This window comes from Ylistrum balloti, unplaced genomic scaffold (assembly GCF_031769215.1).
Source record: "Ylistrum balloti isolate Yb309-2 unplaced genomic scaffold, AGI_CSIRO_Ybal_v1 Utg369876, whole genome shotgun sequence".
Classification (NCBI taxonomy): Eukaryota; Metazoa; Mollusca; class Bivalvia; order Pectinida; family Pectinidae; genus Ylistrum; species Ylistrum balloti.
The window spans coordinates 44,851-65,093 of NW_026782016.1; the positions used below are offsets into that span (position 1 = coordinate 44,851).

The 20,243-nt window shown below is 34.7% G+C and overlaps 1 protein-coding gene across 1 annotated transcript in view; it reads left to right on the top strand.

Moving 5' to 3' along the window:
* The first annotated feature begins 4,999 nt into the window (after positions 1-4,999).
* Positions 5,000-20,243, top strand: part of LOC132546193 (glutamate receptor 1-like) — a 68,645-nt gene continuing 53,401 nt past the window's right edge. Inside the window, exon 1 of the mRNA XM_060209903.1 lies at positions 5,000-5,114. Coding sequence (XP_060065886.1) covers positions 5,000-5,114 — 115 coding nt within the window. The remainder of the gene's footprint in view (positions 5,115-20,243) is intronic.

Sequence of the window (20,243 nt, forward strand, 5' to 3'; positions counted from 1 at the left end):
GCTGTATGATAAATAGAATCTTATACTTGTGCCGATGTGGTGATTGAACTCGTTCAATGAATTCCGTATTATAAAGACACTTATTTCAGATCTCTAATTAATATATTTACTTGTTAACTGATATGATATAAAGGCGTATGTTAGACGGATAGTCCTAGGTACATGGTTTTACTGGTAAACAATTGACACTGCGTTTTTTATAGTCCTAGGTACATGGTTTTACTGGTAAACAATTGACGCTACTTATTCTATAGTCCTAGGTACATGGTTTTACTGGTAAACAATTGACACTACTTATTCTATAGTCCTAGGTACATGGTTTTACTGGTAAACAATTGACACTACGTATTCAATAGTCCTAGGTACATGGTTTTACTGGTAAACAATTGACGCTACTTATTCAATAGTCCTAGGTACATGGTTTTACTGGTAAACAATTGACGCTTCGTATTCAATAGCCCTAGGTACATGGTTTTACTGGTAAACAATTGACACTACTTATTTCATAGCCCTAGGTACATGGTTTTTTACTGGTAAACAATTGACACTACTTATTCAATAGTCCTAGGTACATGGTTTTACTGGTAAACAATTGACACTACGTTTTCTATAGTCCTTGACACTACGTTTTCTATAGTCCTAAGTACATGGTTTTACTGGTAAACAATTGTCACTATGTATTCTATAGCCCTAGGTACATGGTTTTTTACTGGTAAACAATTGACGCTACTTATTTTATAGTTCTAGGTACACGTTTTAATGGTACACTGGTACGACAGTAAGTGAATAGTGCCTTTCCATACAGTTTTACTAATTACATCAAATATCTGTCGGATGATGAATTAACTACATCGTATAGCTGTTACATGTAGTTCCTGAAATGAAACAATAACAACAACGGTTGTTTCTCACGAATGACAACAATTGTTTCACAATATGTATTCCCAGGCCCATGTATAGCTTAGTAAAGCTTGAAAGACACAAAACGGTAAAATAAACATTGAATATTTAAATATTCTAGCAATTGATGAGTCATCAGTGCGTTTAATGATGAGAGCATGATTATTTGTGTAGGCAGTCACACTCCAGCGAATCTGACAATAAACTATTGAAGATGTAGACACCATGCCGTGAACAATCATCCATTTTATAAAGTAGGATCTTTGATATAACATCCCCATTAGATAGACCGCAAATGCTACCAAACCGTAAAATTTACACAGACACATTCATACAATATTGATTAAATTCAATTCCGATAAAAATGTAATGTATGCCATGTGTATTTTGCGTTTTGTCAGGTTTTCAAGCGAATCGCCATGTTCCTTTATGCTGAAAAGATGTCTAGGTTTACATAATTACGTTTGGGAGAGCACTTAATTGTCCAGAAACATGTTCAACAAATAAACTCTCAGAGAAATCCATGAACCGATCAAAAGCTATCACCGCTTGTTTCGCATGATATAACAATCCTCACCTTTGTTTACAAGGACGGAAAGTTTAATTAAGTCGATTGTTATTAATCCATAGAAATATGCCGTATAATATTTTCTATCCAACGAAGTGTATAGGATTTATGTATTTGTAGTCTATGTACGTAGACAATCCGGTACAATATGTAGTCATTCTCACGTCATACCTCAGATCAGAGTAAAACATCGTTTTACTCGACAAACTGATTATCCAGATGTACAGCTGTAAGGACTCGTGAGTAAAAGTTCCTTGCCGTGACCAAATTTCGAAGGATAATTCCATATGCGATTTAAATGTCGGTTTTGTTATGGGTGTGTCGTCTGTTTTGCCTTTGAGAACATTCCGAAAATTGTATTTTAATTAAAATGAGATACACCATGTTTATCATCGATATTATTTAAGATCATACATAACTATAACATCTTAAATCATTTTCTTGTATTCTCTTTTTAAAAGATAAATATCTTATGTAAACACTGTTGATTTAGTTATTTAATATAATGCTAAGCTTTTGAAACCCGTGGGTCCTTTTTTTTTTAGGTTTTCCTGTTAGAACACGACGTCTCCTGAACAGTGAAATAGTTTTCCACCTGTACAATATAATCAAGCAGTCAGTTGTCACAGTTATGATTGTCATAAGAGGTCTAATTGACTGGAGAGCGTCAGGAAAATTATCGTAACCAAGAAACAATGTGTGATCAACATTCTAACACGTATATCTGTATGAACTATTTATTAACGCTATGTATTGCCTGGAAGTGGTGGGCATATGTCTAGAACCACAGCGGGGCAGCCATTAAACATATCAGTTAATTTATCTGTCACTGAAATCATGCAAATTAGAAAAATAGATTGGCGAATTAAGTGATCGGTGTTATTATTTGTAGTATTCAATGTGAACGGTGTAAATACTTTGCCGTACGTGATGTATGAACGTGCGAATGAACGCGCCTGCCTCCATGCGTGCGCGAGGGTGCGTGTGGATTTGAGGGTGAACGTGCTTTTGCACGTGAACACATGCGCATGTATGCTCACATGTATGGACTATTTCCATGTTTAGTTATTTGAATGTAAAGCATTATTCACGTCATATATCACAAGCAGACATTCTGAAATTAGAAAAAAAACTGAATGTTGGATTCATCTGCTTTCAGGTGGTCAAGGGATACAGGAAAATACAGACATTTTAACAAAATCATAATTAATATCCAAAACCGTTACTATGAGGGAGAAATATGAACAGATGAAATAAGCCGGCTCTCTAGGAGCAGAATATGACCAGGTGTTCTAGAAACCAGTAATGGCACATTTTCAAATGACAGGTTCGTAAAACCGTAACCACTCGACGAACGCCGAACACAGCTAGCTACATATCGCCAAAGGTAAACTATGTAACAGAATCTGTCCAAAAAAGATCACAATGGCGACCAAAGAATTCCCCAGCCTTTATCGACCTGTCTCTCATAAAACCAAATGTTGTAAGTCCATACGCTACCTGTCGATATTTTTCATGGGATTTTATGATAATTTGGACCAATTCTTGAAAATCGAAACTAATGTGACATTTTAACAACCTTTGGTTGAAGAAACTCTCCCCAATAAGTTCGTTGTTGGTAAATTTCAAGTATACGTCTTCAATTCTGGTAGATATATCCGAGTTACGTAGTCAATAAATATCCTGTTTGATATAATTTTCCGGTGACTTCATTCGAAACGATCTCACTCAGTTGGTACGTTTTGTACAACGTAAATTCACAAGAATAATCTTTCTTCTGTAACAGCTATGGAATGCATACTATCTTGCTAATTGAACATTTGTTCTTAGATATGCTTATTGTACCTTTGATATATTTGACCCAACACATCTTGTGCTACTTGTTATTGTCCTCATGGCATTCATATATCCATAAATGCCAAATGTAACCAGTTCAATGCTTACATTTATTATCTCCAATTTTCTCCTTGTAATGAAGGGAAAAACCCTCAATGTGTTTACATTATTTGCAATTTTCCTAGGCCGTTGGCAGTTCATGAGCTGATAACACACATCTGACTTTGATAACGTAACATCGTAAGAATGTCACGCAATGGTAAAAACATGCCTGTCTTGCATGTTTATTACGTAAGGAAGATGTCATGCAACTACCAATGTTGACCGTATTTACTAATAGCTAGATCAGCTTTCGTAACCTGACTGAAAATGCAAAGATACTGTTACATCACAAACTTATATGATTTTGTTTTTAATTAAAACTAAAATTTAGATGTCCCTAGCAACTGATATGACAATTTTAATCCACATTTTAACATTATTTCAAACCGATTATTACTGATGACAATTTATCAATCCTTATGTAGCTTTTAGGTGTTCAGTCTATTAATTTACCTAGTCAGTCCCATGTCAAAGGATAATTTAGATCGTCCAAATTTGGCACCTTGTTATTGAAGACATGCATACCTCATTAACGTAGGTTGGAGTCAGATGAAATGATCACAGTATCACGAACATTCATATAAATAAAATAAGTAACAATTTTCATTCAGTAATCCCCAGATGATTCCATTGAATGGCACGCTACACATTTACCCACGCGAGACGGAGCAGAATATTTCACCCGTGAATAGCTGTTATTTGAAAAACTAACTAGATATTGAATTGTTTATAAAAATAACTTGGATGTATTTCTGTAGATTAAAAAGATTGTTACAGTGTTAAAATATATGACTGGAAGTGTTACGTATATCAGGAAACTAGATGGAATTCACCGTGTTAAGTTCTTCTGTGATATAAATATAATCGCCTAAGGTTTGGCCTGAAAATGATTGTCAAATCTCTGTATCAGCCTGTTTCTTCTTCAAGGCCATGCTTCTACTACTATTATGTCACGTACTAGTATGCGGCACACAGCAATATAAATAATTATATATATATATATATATATATATATGTATATCTGTATAGCTGTATTTAAATGTCAATATATATTCTTCGTAAATGTAAATCTTACACTTTCCAAATATATACCCCATTACTGTAATAGGAATATCAAAGAAAACGTTCCAATTAGACAATACCAGCGTGCTAATTTGCCTCATATAGATACTTGTCTGTCAGAATCGTATTGGTCGTGTGTTGTGAAATGGACGTACATGACTTATACTAATGTTTTAATAGCTTGAAACAATTATCGACCACTTCACTCCTCTATCATCCATCCGACTCTCGTCCCAGTCCATCTAACATCAGCAACTGCGCGTGTGTACGACACTAAGGCCGCGCGAACAGCAGCTAGCTCCGTACGATAGGCCTCATCGCAACATGGAGAGTTATGAGCCTGTTACATACAACTGTTTGGCTGACATTCACAAGTCGCGGATATAAGCACATATGAGTTGTGAAACCCCGGTACCCGGACAAGATGGGGGAACAAACCATCATTAAGTGATGCTGTGACAGAGACACACCTATTTATGACAGAGTTACTTTGTGCCTTGTGTTATAAAAAAGTGTTGTAGTACAGAAAAAATGGATCTCACTATTACAGCACTAAGACGGGTAGGCGTAGCGATATTGTTACTAGCCTGCCAAATATATCTGGTGGTACCTGAATCAGATAAACAAAGCTTCATCTTAAATGCAGGTAAGTCTTCAAAAACGGAGAAATAAGATATATGATTTACCTGTGTACTGGACAACAGGTATGTACAGGTAAAACGAATACGTAATCTATATATCTTTTTGTAACACGTGTTCAAACATCGATATATGATGTTACTGGTTTGTGTTTTTTCCACGAAAATTAAATTAGTCGGGTTATATATATATATCTGTATTAGTATACCTGTGTTAAATGAAGCGCGGTTGACTATAAACAGATTTGTTGATAGTACAGGGATGACAGTCCATTAACCATCACTGTATGTGTACCTATTGGAGGGAGGCGTCGGGCCCTATCAAATATTTAACAGTTGGATCCCTGATGTTATGATGTGGTGATTCCGCGCCAGTGTATCAGAATGTGTATTTGATGCTATATGGCTGATCATGTCGATAGCACTCGACGTTATCAAGTGTCAAAAAGGCCAGGCCGAGTTATCTATATCAGAAAATAATTAGATACCGAATACAGAAATAGTCCTATTGTATAGCAATATGTCGTTGAATTTAGTATTCTGGTTATCTTGTTTAATAATTACCTCCATCATAGTTATACTGTTTAGTTGTGGGATTCTTTACAGAAAAACAGTAAATGTTTTTGAAAACTCCTGTAATACAGAAACATGATTCATTATTTACATATACAATTTTCATATTGCCTGTAGCAACTTATTTAAACGTGGGGCGAAACGACCTACGCATTCTGAAAACAATCACAGAATTATGTCATATGACAATTATTAACATTACCGGTAAGAGACTTGTTATGACGAAATACAATTAAACTACGTGTTTTCAAAGAATACATCTGTTTTTTCAGATAGATGTGAGGCGTGTTTAATTTAAAAAAAAGATTGTAGACGATACACAAACACAAAAGACACGGTATCTTGTTTTCATGTATCATATCAGTACGGTAGTAGCCGGAAATAGAAAAAAACTAACGCACAAGGGGAGACAACCTATTAAACAATTAATTCGTAATGGCAGACACCCCAATAAGAGTCAGCATTATATACCAAACACAAAAAGGGACAAGGAGGTATCATTAGTATAAAGCGAATACATTTAATTAGTTGTCAATCCAATTTGGAATGAAACAAATATTTCACTTCATGATTCGTATGTATGTGAATGCTTATTACATATTTAAGACCAAGGCTATACATGCTATGAAGATACTTATAACAATTAATTATATACATTAATGACCGTAGAGTTTGACAATTTTGCTATGGCACTTTTAAGTGGAGCCAACTGATGACTTACGTCTTACCAGTATTACAGTCGTAGATGATGCGGTATACATGACTGAAGGGATGTTGGTTCAACATCAGTATTATTTAACAACACCATTAGTATACTATACTATCTGCTGCCGATGATTATTCTTTATGTATATTACACCATAGTATTGCCGGTCATAGATGAAACATCTACCACTCTCATTTTTTTTTCATGTTCAAGTGTTTGTCACAAGCGTATCAATATACAGTTATTGTATATTCTGTTTCCGATGTAGAGTATCATGATCCTGAATGGAAAGATTAACTTACACACAGACATAACCAGAGGGAACAAAAAACATAATGTCTTTGATAATAGTTTAAGTGTAAGGTTGAAACTACGGGCGATTTAACCAAAGTACACTTATTCCCCTCTGTTAACTACAGACTATTGGTTAATTTACTCCAACTGGTATTGCAGGGCCAGACCAAAAACCGCCTGTGGTCTATAACAGTGTTTACGTCATGTATGTGTTTCTGCTTTACATGAAATGTACGTGCAAACGACTATCACCGTAATTGCTGTTTATATATAACTTACAGCTATCACGTGTCCCTCTCTTTAACTGGGCACCTGTTATAGATATAAAACTACGGGACGTCTGACCTTCCGTTCAAAAGCAACATAGATTTCATCCGACAAAATAAATTGTAACAAAACTTTTCTGCCTACTTTTCAAGCAGGAACAATTCTTATCTTGTTTTACGAGCGGTTTTATAATTTATACTTCAGATATAATATATTGGTGTTTTTCAAGTATGGAGCGATTCCTTAACATAGGTTAGATGTAAAAATTGACCCATCTCATCTCATCTCATATTCCTTCAGCTTCAATAATTCACGATGAAATCGGTTCTTTGCTTTCGGCAGTGTATTAAACGCCATCATACGTAAGAACTTGTATTTTTGCGTGTAAAATGTATCTCTCGACTCAGCAGGAATATTTAACTGAAGATTAACTCCAATGCACTCTGGCTGTTCTTCTCAGCCGCTCGAGTCTAAGTGTAAATATATTTATAATGATATTTTATCTGTATATATATATATCCATGGGTGGGCTATATAAATCCTACATTGGTGTGGAGTTGAACTTCCCCCAGAAAGTGTCACACCAATTCCTCTGGCGGCAACGAGTATTAGCGTTAATGAAACATTATGCTCCATCCAAATTATTTTGTAAAAGCAGCATTTTATAGTTTGGTGAAGGAAAAACTCTCAATCTCTCGGAAAGTCTTCCTAGAGCAGAGGTTAATTTGAGCTAGTCAACTAACAAAGGCTTTGTTGTGATAATTATGTTACATGATAACAATGATAAGCCATGTCTGTTGTCATATTTTATCACACTTTTAACTAGATATCGCTCCACGTTAGAATTTCCTATAAAAACCTTAAATATTCCGAAAATGGAATCACTGAAATCTGTTATTCAGGATCATCGTGTCAAAACCATTTTAACATAGTTAATGGTGAGTATATTATACTTTTCTCAATGTCCCCCTCCCATTTAATGAATTAACCTTGATTGAATTTGATTTTGCATTTGTAGTCGAAATCAAATTTCTCATGCAAAAAATACGATTGTGCAATATTGCTATTTCGCTCAAATTGATTCTAAGGATAATGTCGTTTATCGTAAATCCACTGAAATAACTACAAATAATGCACACCCCTATCACCACCCTTTGTCTTATTCAGTTATCATTTCGAATACATTAACTTATAACAATGACGGATGAAAAGACTGTATATTATGTCGAGATTCCTTAACGTAAGTATTGTTGTCCTGAGTTACAGTTCTGTAGGTTTGAAATGAAAACTAAATGTTGCTCTGTCCGAATAATTTAGGGTTAATTCTACAACGGCTTGAGGGACGTAAATAAGTACCAACACAACGAATGTAAAAGATCTTTCACTTTTGTGATAATCTATGAAGAAAAGAATGTTCAAAGTAAATTAACAGCTCAAACTATGTATATCTTGAAAAATAGCAGTACGCGTCAGCTTCACTTTTGCCAGAATGCCATTTCCGTCATTTTCTTCATTCTCGTCTTCCAATCACTATAATATGTGAGAAAATTAGTGTCATATCTATGTGTGAACCACTACACTATTCATTCCTTTCTTTATCTGCAGTTTTTGATAAATTCATTTTTTGAAATAGTTGTATCGATCTGTTCGTTCGTAAGACCTGTGAGAGACAATCATTGTCTTGGTGTGTTAATATCAATTGGTTAAGATTTGACATCTTTCACTGGTATTGCCCTCCCCACAAATTGTAAACGTAATTCACCGAATTACATGAAAGTTCATTTTAATCACATTGAATTTACCATTGCTCTGTTGTCAACAGATTTATTAAACCAATTAAAATGTGAATGGTAGGGAAGCGGAGTGGACAGAATACTCATAATTTATTTTATTGATTTTCAAAACGGTAGTGTGCCATTCGCTTCTCTATTTGGACGTTTAATAGTGCATCATCCTCATAAAAAGTAAATGGAAATGGATTAGCATGTAAAGAGCGATTTCAATAAGAACGGAATAATATCAACGTGCCATCAATAACCCGAGCTCAAATTCAATAAAACTACAAGATATGAATAAAGACGACTTACACAGACTTTCCTGAATAAAATACAAAGAGAACAAGACCAGGGGTTCCCGAAGAGTATACGTCTTCATTTTCATCGCCGACATGCAAGTCTTGGTCAATCCAAGTACGTAATGCCATGTTCCCAAAAAGAGGATACGGTAAACAATAATGAAACCGACAGGTTTTCTGACGAAAATCATACATCAAACTTCATCCCTTTCATTACATATGAAGAAATAGGTTATTTCCCACTTACATAATTATGACGACCGTAAAACTTTCTCTCCGTCTTAATCATCTTGCATCTTTCAAAATCCCGAGTTGTCAGTTTCCAGCATCTCTTATGAAAATCGTAATACTGAGATCAAGCCCTTGAAAATAAAATCAACTGAGACACATGAACTGTTTGAGTTATCATTCTATTTCGGCTATGAGTTAACTCCCACAATATCTGTTATACGACTCACCACCAGGGAAAGGGGTTCCATATTAGGTAAATACATTAGTAGGAAAAATAGATACATCATCGTGAAAGCCGAAAACAACCACTCGGGATTTAAACCATTTCCGTCGCCTAGCGCAGGTGAAAGATGAAGCTGTGTATTTTTTTTATTGGCACAAGTGGTGAACATTGAGTTGATTAGCATTACATTAGTGCCAAGGGCCTGTGTATATGAACTGTTATAACCATTATGTTTTCCAATGCTAAAATGTATCGGTATTTGTCAACGAAAATAATATTTTATGAACTGTTTGTAAAGACACACAGGTTACCTAGTTTTCAACGAAGCAAACCGAGCTGATCAAATGCTTGGTCACATGACGTTGTCATGGTAATTCGTTGGATTACGTGGAGCAAATGTGAGGTAAGAATATATTACTTTCGCGCCTTTATATTTCATTTTTGTGTGAAGGAAATGACCAAATATATTTGCTGCCAATCAGTTATCACAGTGAAACCTTCCCAATCTGCCTGACTTATCACATGGACGGGATATAACAGAGAAGTACTGTCATGGCTGCTCTCCACATTTGACATTATGTATCTTTTTCAATGTATATGTAGATGTTTATTTATTGTTATCGTGAACTAGATATCCCAGATCGCCGTATCAAATTGCCGTTAGTACCGATGTTTGATTTATAAGACCATTATACATACCGGAGATAATTTCGACAGTAGGGTATTATAAGTAATATCGACAAAATGCTTCCTTCAGAGTGCAAAGGCCTTGTCACAATGCAAGTCATACAAAGAGGGGTTCAATACTGGTTACTGTATAACACTGGTTCAGGTCATTCTCACCGGCCTGAAAATGAGGCTCCCTTCCCTGATGGTCGGTCCCATAGGTCTACGATTTTCCTAATTACTTTATAAATGAAAATCACCTTCCCACTGGACATGATACCAGCTACATTGTTACGTTACACAAAGTGTACGCATTGAATAAACGCGATAAGACAATCGATCACGTGACTTGTACCATGCTAAATTACTCGGTACAGACACACCCACCACTGAGGTTTCAAGGTATGTGCCTGAAATATCGGAGACATTGCAATGTCATTATGTTTTTAGCAAAGACAACATCTCAATAAACCGAATATTTTCATTAGTTATAAAACAGTGTGTGCCATTTTTCTTATTAGATGTTGAGAAGGCGTCATCACTTACTTTGAATGTCCGGAATTTACACGGCGAGTGTCCTCGTTGAAGCAGAAGACACTTAACCCTTCTGGAACTCTTGGTCTGATACTTTATCAAGTCGTACTTTGAATCATTTGCTTATTTCATATTTTGCCGTCATTGTACCTATTTTGGAGTGAGAAATTGTCATTGGTGCCTCAGGTATTCATGGTGTCAGCACACGGAGTGGAAATGTTGGCGCACAATACAGATGAGCTTTTGTTAGATCGTGATAAGCTGTATATTAAAGTGCTCTCTACCCTTTAGATTGAAAAAAAATCCCAATTATATCCGAGGATAATTATGCAGAAATTCATTAATTGTAATCTGTTGAACAGAGTTTAACATTAGCAATGTTTTTATTGAATTAGATCTTCTATAACTTATTTACCTCGGGTTTTATTTCCTAGCTTACGTTTGGTAATCAGCTACACATAGCTTGATTAATTATAACAAATACAAAATAGCAAAGAAGCCCTATGCTAGTTCATAATCAACAACATATACTGCACATATTGTTTGGCATTAATGCATTTTATTTGTGTGTACTGTTTTGGGTTTTTTCCCCTCAAAATTTCCATAGCAAAATATTATTTCGAAACTCGTAAAGAATTACTGGTTGATATTGATCATCAATATACATGTACCGTCCCTTTTAAAACTACTGCGATAAAGGATTGTGACAATTTAAAACAGTGCTCGTACTATACAAAACTGTCGTTAGGTTAAGGTGAAGAGCTACTGTTATCGGGTTAGTTCAACTTTGGCTTGGTCTCGGCTTATCGCCTATACAACATGTAAACTTGTTTTATCGAAATTCTGTTTTCGGAAGTAATGTGTTAAGAGAAAAGCACAAAACTTAGTGTATGCTCTGTTTCCAAGGTAACTACGTTCTTCCTTTTTTCTAATTTTAAACAAATTGGAACATTATTTCAAAGTATACACATATTCCTTGCGATCCAATTATTTTACTCACATTTCCTAGAGTGCTTTTCACTGAGGGAAAACTAGAATATATATATATATAATGCTCACACTGCACTCTTACTTCTCAATGTAATTATTTTCCGTTCAGGAGGGAAAACATTTATACATGTAACTCGTGTGATCTAAACCATAGTACCCATTTTCGAAAGCCATTGTAAAGTACATGAGAGACTTAAACAAAAACTGAAAAGCTATTTAACTCCCACTAGGAACGTTCGAAACTAGAGGGAACGTTGTTTCAAATGAACTGTCAGTAACACATCATGTGACATTCCAAAGCTATGTTCATGCTGAATGACAGGACACAAAGACTTGACGAACATTGGTTCAGACGTTAACTTCTTTTGTCTAAAGTGCACACTGACTTTGTATGGACGCTTTGTAGTTCTGGCGCTTTATTTACACTTGCAAAACAAGACCTGACAGCGTTTAATTTTAGAGCGATCCCTCTTGCGTTCTGGCCTCTTTTATAAGCAAATGAGTGTAAACATCTGAACCTGCGATGAAGTAAGTGTTAATTATTAAATGAATCATCAGCTTAGTTTGCGTAGATTTGAACTATGATGAAGATGACAATACATAAGTGAGAAATCTTAACGGCTGGCACTCTGCACCAATATATTGACACTTGGAAGACGGATCTGGAATTCTTGCTATCTGACTATAAATAATTCACAAATTGCTTTCTGATTTGGATATCATTATTTCAAGTGATTATGGTATTCTTATTTCAAGGAAAACTATATTTCATTTTTCAAATTGAAAATTTTCTTCCATGTAATGAAACTACTTCATAGATTATAAGCAATGCTTAAATGCTTAAAAATATGGTGTCAGACAACATAGATTATAAGCAATGCTTAAATGCTTAAAAATATGGTGTCAGACAAGTCTGGTTTTTCTCACACTCCCATCATGAAACAATGCCGATATGTCAAGAAAATGTTAGTTCAAACTCAAGTTCAATCAAACGAGGGGAAAAGATAAAAAAAAAGTAGACTGAGATTCCAGTAAAAGTACAAGGAGATTCAGACCAAGTGTTCCTAAACGGTAAGCGTCTTCTGGTTCATCGACGACACCTTATGCTAGTCGATATATATATGGCCAGATCCAGGTGGAAAAATATTGACCTGAAACATTTAATTTATCACGATGGACGTTAATCGATTTAATGTCTGGTTCTAAATTTGTTGATCTAAAGATATTGGGGAAATGAGGAGAGGTCTCCGTGCTGGTAATTACTTCGTACTACGGTCTTTTAGTTTCAATGAGTTTGAGTTTAAATATTGGGATTCCATTGACATATCGGTGTTCTCTTTAATGTGTTTGAGTCTGCATTGTAATTTAAAATTTGTTAAAGCACATATTATAATAAGCATTGTGAAAACTTAATGGGATCTGAGCTGCATAACATATCAAGGATATGGAGAAAAGACATCAAATTAACATGTTAAATTCATGAGCAGGAAATTTATATTTCAGAGTTGGTTCTTAAGTTCCTGTTTAGAATGATACACACGTATTTATGTGTTGGCAATCCTTTGTAAACTATGTTTTTGTTTTCAAACTTATACTTAGATTTAAACGAAATATATAAACCTTGATTGAAGTGTAACGTACGATAATTTAAGAAATAATTATTTTGAATAATAACCAATATCCATTTAAAAATAAGTTTACGAAAATGAACGTCCATTGGACTCGAGATAATTCAACTGAAGTCTAGGAACTGAATATGCATGTGAAGATGTTCAAGTGTTGTTCTAGATCCCTGCAGTCAATCCTTCAATTGTTCATGATCTTTCGTTCAACTGTAGCTAACTCCTTGAGATCAGGTATGTTTTAACGGCAGTTCCCAAGTTATAGTTTGTATGTAAATGTGTGATTTACACGCCAGATTTTCATTTTCTACATCGTTTCGATGATACTTATGATTTACTTGTAAATATATAGAGAATTTGTTTGGAACCAGGAACATTGCCATAAACACAAACTTCATCAGTGTACATGATGTTTAGGTATCCCCGTGCGATGTAAACAAAAACGGCTATGGAAAGACACCGATAGTGATTTTACTGTCGAGAATGGCCAGGAAAGTTTAGAGTCTGACTGATGTATCTCAGTTGTCAGTGGAACCAAGTCTCGGGGCTATTTATTTATCTTCTGTTTCGCACAGTGAAAGGATTATATACACTAGATATAAGCCCGGTTTGTAAACAGCTTATGTGATCGTGTTTGAGTACAAATGTAACAGTAAACACAGCCGATAAATTAGTTCAAATTTCTTTTTCATTTTTAAATACCCCCCTCCTTGCAAGAACAGATAATTATTTCTAGCATGAAGTTACGACTCTTTTTAAGGTGCTCATTTTCCCGAATTTTTACAAATAGTTCTCATTCCAGGCTAATGTAATCGATAACATAAGGGATGAACAGTGGAAATGTATCGTATTTATCTCCCAGACTTTCTCTTTCCTTTCATCACTGTTTCAAAATATTCGTGTTTCGAACAACTTTAAGCCGTACTCTACATGGCCAAGTCTTTGCTGGTGTAATTAGAAAAAAGGAATACATTCATTGATTGTTAATGTTACATTAAGACGATTATTTATGACTAAATGAATAACAGTCACGGTAACATCTTCTGGTTTGAGAAAGTGTTTGCTATTTTGGACGAGTTAGTGGGGTTAGGAGTGACAACTTCATACATTCACTCACCACCCACAATATAATTATACACGTGATTCATGAAAGATCCAATGAAAATGTTATGATAATTTATTATAGTATCTAATGATAGACGTTCTTATTCTGTTTTATTTATTCATTTATTGTCTTATTTTCTATTTGTTAAGTCATTGCAAGTCATAGCACGGATTTCTAGTTTGTTGTGACGTCACGAAGTTGACATCTTGCTTTCTCATTGGTAATGGCTGTTGTGAAAACGATAAAACAATGTTACAGATAAAACTCCGAAATTTTATATTCAAGCGTAAAAAATATACATTTCCCAAGAAACAACTGTACAGTCAAATATCAAACTGCCGTAGAAGGAAGACCTATGAAGGAAGCAAATATATAGATATATTACATTAGAACAGATATAAACAAGTCATACAGACTAAATTACTCTTGGGAAGGAAATAGAGAAAATTGAAAACAGTTTTTTGTATCACTGAACTATTATTGTATTTTCTCTTACGAAATTATCGATATTTGGTGCTTTAGTCTGTATGCCGCGTCATATCAAGACCCAAATTTTGTTATTTCTATTAAATATTATTATTTTATAAGTATTTGTTGATTCGTTTGAGTTGGGGGACTTTCTGTCCCTGTTTCCACCATATATGTTTTGGTCTGTGCTTTGAAGAATTCAAGAAGAGGGCAAACGAGAGGAGAGGTAAGCATTGCATTGTTACAACTCTCCAGAGGACGTACCGACAAAATATACAGAGCGATGTCCTACTGTTATTCAATATACTGACTGTCAAATCAAGATACGCGTTTTAATGGTTGATACTCAAAAAAGACTCACGTACAATCATATAACTGATGTTTTCCATTGATTTTCTTGTGAATAAATGATGCATGTACCATGAGCTGCTATCTTCATTCGAGATGGTACCTACAGACATCCACGCAATAATGTCATAAAGATATGTACGGTTCAACTGACCGCACATGGAGATGTCTGTTATATACTAAAAATGATGTAAATTTAAATACTGAGTGCCAGCAATAGCTGCAGAGAATATATATTATTCACGAAATGCCAAGTATCAACATTCATTGTTTGTGACATTAATGGAGGTATCTTCTAAATGCAGTAAGAAGGATAAGATATTTATACTTACGAATGGCATTCATAATGGATAAAAATTGTTTTGTTTAACACTAATATGATGTTTACAGAGAGACAAAATAATTCACCGGTGAAAAACAATGGAAACGAAATATGTATATAAGTGTTGCATTTTGACTCGGGCATTTACCACTCGGTTCTGTCTGTATCAAGTTTTGTTACATTTGTAGCTCAGTAACGAAGGGACACCTACTAAATATTTCAGTGGTATTTTGAAATATGGAATGGAAAACATCGATTATTTTAGTAGTTGATAATATCATTGTTTTTGGTTATTTTATGTTCATTCTATTTTTAAAATTCCTTTTTTTTTTATAGTTTTATGAACATTTCATCGACGAGATTTTTTGAATGAGAGCAATTCACAAACATATTTCAAATAGTAATCTATTCAGGAGAATGAAACATGTACATTTAATACAAAGGATGAATAGGAAACAAGTAATAATGTATTCAAACATAGGCCTTCTCATTAAAAAAATAATCTGCTGACAATACCTTGGTAACCTTTGCATTGGCAACGGTGGAGTAATCACGTAAAAGAAATTAGCTGTGAAAACGTAAGTGGTGTACATTACATACATTTGGTAAATGGAAAAGGAAAAAAATACACAGAAGGAACATAGATAAACAGAAGGAACAATGATGATTTTTTTACTGAAACTGAGCGCTTAATTGGGTAGTTTAATAGTTTTAATTTGGCAGCTGTCAAGCTTGTTGAGGATATTCCGTTCGATTTTATTAACTTTTGAGTAGCTTTGAATATTTTGACATTTTGATCATAAGATAGAGATACAAAACCATTCAAATAGCAAATCACTGAGATGGTACCGCTAGGGAGATAACTAACTTCAATCAAACCACAGGACAGCAGGAACTGGGAATCATCTTTTTAAGGTATATACATGTACATAAAGGACTGCCAACAAGAGTTTTTTTTTTTTTTTTAAAGAGGTGACCTTTTGAGGAACTGTGTTCAAAACGTAATGGTACAATTGATCTTACCTAATAAAACTTAGGGGAATGCCTCTTAAGTTAAGGTAGTTTTTAAATGTATGCAAAAACTATTTTTTTCAGAAGAAATATTCCAAAGTACTAATTTCGATGTATGAGGCTGGAGTAATCAGGAGCAGAATGACAATATTTTGGAAAATGGTATCATATTGAACTTTTGTTTTTTACTTAATGCCCAGCCAGTTTCCTGATACAATTTCTCAATCTTTGTCAGTTTTGTAGCAACACATATACTTCTTGCAGCTTGCTGGTTAATTTTCTCCAGCTTATCTACAAATGAGTTACTTAATTTGCCCCAAATGACGTCAGCATACTCTGAACTAGGTCTGATGAAAGTGTAGTATTTTATCATCATATCTACAAACATTTTCTATGGACAGTAAATTATATTTTCCGTAGCATATTGAGTTTTGTAGTTACTTGTGTTATGATAATATCGACATGAGTGATCAAACTACAATCACGAAATAATGTAAAGCCAAACTGTTTGTGAGAGTTTTCATTTTCTATGTGGAAATGATATGAAATACGTCGTAATGGATTGGAACATCTCTTTCCCTAAATTCAATCGCATTTTCTATCTGTCTTTTTTATTTATTTTTTTTTTAATTAACCATGTTTTAAATCATGCATTGCTTCGTTTCTAAATGAATACCCAATAACCAATAAGGGAGTTTCCACAAGATTATGAATTGAAAATGTCACTAGCAAAGAGCTCAATTATAAATCCAGCATCATAAACAACGTCATTCATATAAAGTAAATAGGTTAAGGTCATAGGATTCAACCTTGAGGGACGCAAGCCTTGATTTATTCCAAATAGGACTCCACCTATGATGATATGTTTGTGTCGAAGGCCTTTGTGTCAAACGCGGTCAAACGCTTTGCTTATATCACAAAACACAATATGTAGTAAACGCCCCGAGTCAACTGCCCTTGCGACATAATCATTTAATCATATAATTAAAACTGATTGGTTGCTGAATCCCCTGGACGAAATAAAGACTGACAATCGATTAATAAATTGTAAACAATCAAAACAATTGTGAACATGCTTTAAAATACATATTTCCATCACTTTATCATCACTTAGAGAAATAGGGCGATGATTTTTAAGTTTTATCCTTCTCTTTGTCCAGGAAATACACCGCGTGGTATAGATGAGTTGAATAGAGTACACAAAGGTAAAGATAATTCACTAACGCCTCATTTTACTAAGCGAGGTTTCATGTTATCGGATCCTGTATCTTTAGAGGTGTCACGTGATACTTAAAATCTCTAACGTCCGTTACAGTTAAATGTAAACATCACGGACGAGTCCTGGAAGGACTAAATAATTGTAAGATGCAGTTTGATTATTTGCTTCGCACAACTTTATCTTATCCAAATTTGTGCCAAATGGTAGCATTCATGTGTGTGTCTTTTGTACAATCTTATAACAATATTATGCAGTTTGTTTTCGGCGAGATAGGAGTGTGTATCATTTACAGTTGGCTGGTAAGTGAAACAAGCATTAAAAACCTTCGCGTTATCAATTGCTTTTACATACTGGAAATCATTATGTAATAGGGCAGGGATGAGATTGGAATTTTCAAGGAATAATTTCATATATTTTACTATATGAAGTAGTTTCATCGCGGACTTTGACGGTGATTTTATTAACACTATATTGTTTTAGCAACTCTACCAGCATTAATCCATTGTACTTTTATTACGTAACCGTCTCAACATCAATCAATCAGCTTCGGAGTTTGAATAGCGAGCAATATTTGTAAGATTGTAAGATTTTTTTTTTTTTTTAAATAAATTTATGAATTTTATTACTCATCAAAATTGATCTAACATCAGTTATTGTGTCTAATAACAAAGGTTATATAACATATTAAAACATTTATTAGACTTGTGGCGCTACGTGTATTACACAATAGGTTGTAAGGGAAGTCAGTATTTTGTCGGTATCAGTATTCAATCGCCAAATTCGTATTGGCTAGATTGGCGGACTTAAGAGGCACTCTGTCTTTTCTGACAATATTTAAGGCAGTATTAGGTCTTTCTTATCTATGCATTATATACAGAATTTTATGGAACAGCCACCGTATTTGTTGGTATTAACACAACTCAATGTATGTGAGGTGTCCATATGTTCGATATCAACAGAACTTAATGACTGTGAGGTATTCCCTAAGATTGATATCAACACAACTCAATATCTGTGAGGTATCCCCTCATGTTTGATATCAACATAACTCAATGTCTGTGACGTAGTCCCGATGTTTGATATCAACACAACTCAATGTCTGTGAGGTAGCCCCCGTGTATGATATCAAAACAACTCAATGTCTTTGAGGTAGTCCCGATGTTTGATATCAACACAACTCAATGTCTGTGAGGTAGTCTCCGTGCTCGATTTCAACATATTTCAATGTCTTTGAGGTAGTCCCGATGTTTGATATCAACACAACTCAATGTCTGTGAGGTAGCCTCCAGTGTTTGATATCAACACATAACAGAGTCTGTAAGGTGGCCCTTGTTTGATATCAACACAACTCAATGTCTGCGGGGAAGTCCCTGTAAGTTATTTGAGATAGACACGCTATTTCAGTTACCATTAACGAAACTTGATGTGAGTTAGTCCCATGTTTGATGATACTAACAAAACTCAGAGTTGTGTCAGGTAGACACGCCATTTCTTTTATCATTAACAATACGTGTTGTGAGGTTGTACCTGTGTTTGTTGATGTTTACAAAACTCAGAGTTATGTAAGGCAGACACGCTTTTCAGTTACTATTAACAATACGTGTTGTGAGGTTGTACCTGTGTTTGTTGATGTTTACAAAACTCAGAGTTATGTAAGGTAGACACGCTTTTCAGTTGCTATTAACAATACGTGTTGTGAGGTAGTCCCCATGTTTGTTGATGTTTACAGAACTCAGAGTTATGTAAGATAGACACGCTTTTCAGTTACTATTAACAATACGTGTTGTGAGGTTGTACCTGTGTTTGTTGATGTTAATTAAACTCAGAGTTATGTCAGGTAGACACGCCATTTCTTTTATCATTAACAATACGTGTTGCGTGGTTGTACCTGCGGTTGTTGATGTTTACAAAACTCAGAGTTATGTAAGGTAGACACGCTATTTCTGTAACTTTTAAGAATTCGTGTTGTGAGATAACCGCCATGAATTTTATCATGTTACAACATTTGCAAATTGTGGAGTTCTTCCTGATACTCACTCAGACAACATGGTGGGTATCTTGCCCCTAGCATTGGTTTTATATTCACAGCATCCTGATCACTCTCATTATTCCCGATAGAACAGCTCCAGAGAGTTTTCCCAGGAAGTCAGTAGATTGTCATTCGCGATGCTATTGCATTGCATTTTAAATGTAGGAATTTTCGCTTGTTTACACACAGTACATTAAACGGAATTGTTGAATAGATACTCCGGTATCTATAATGATACCAGGATCAATACGAAACACGTCTTTAAATATTAACAACTAGTTAACATAATTCATAAATGATTTCTTAATTTATTTCATAAACTTAAAAATGTATAGTGCTGAGTGTTTTCACACTCGTTCTCATTAATGGGTTTTGTTAGTTTGAAAAATTTAGAGCAGGACGTAGATTTGTGGGAACATTGGGGAAATAATATAAGGATTTTCGACTTGTGGCAT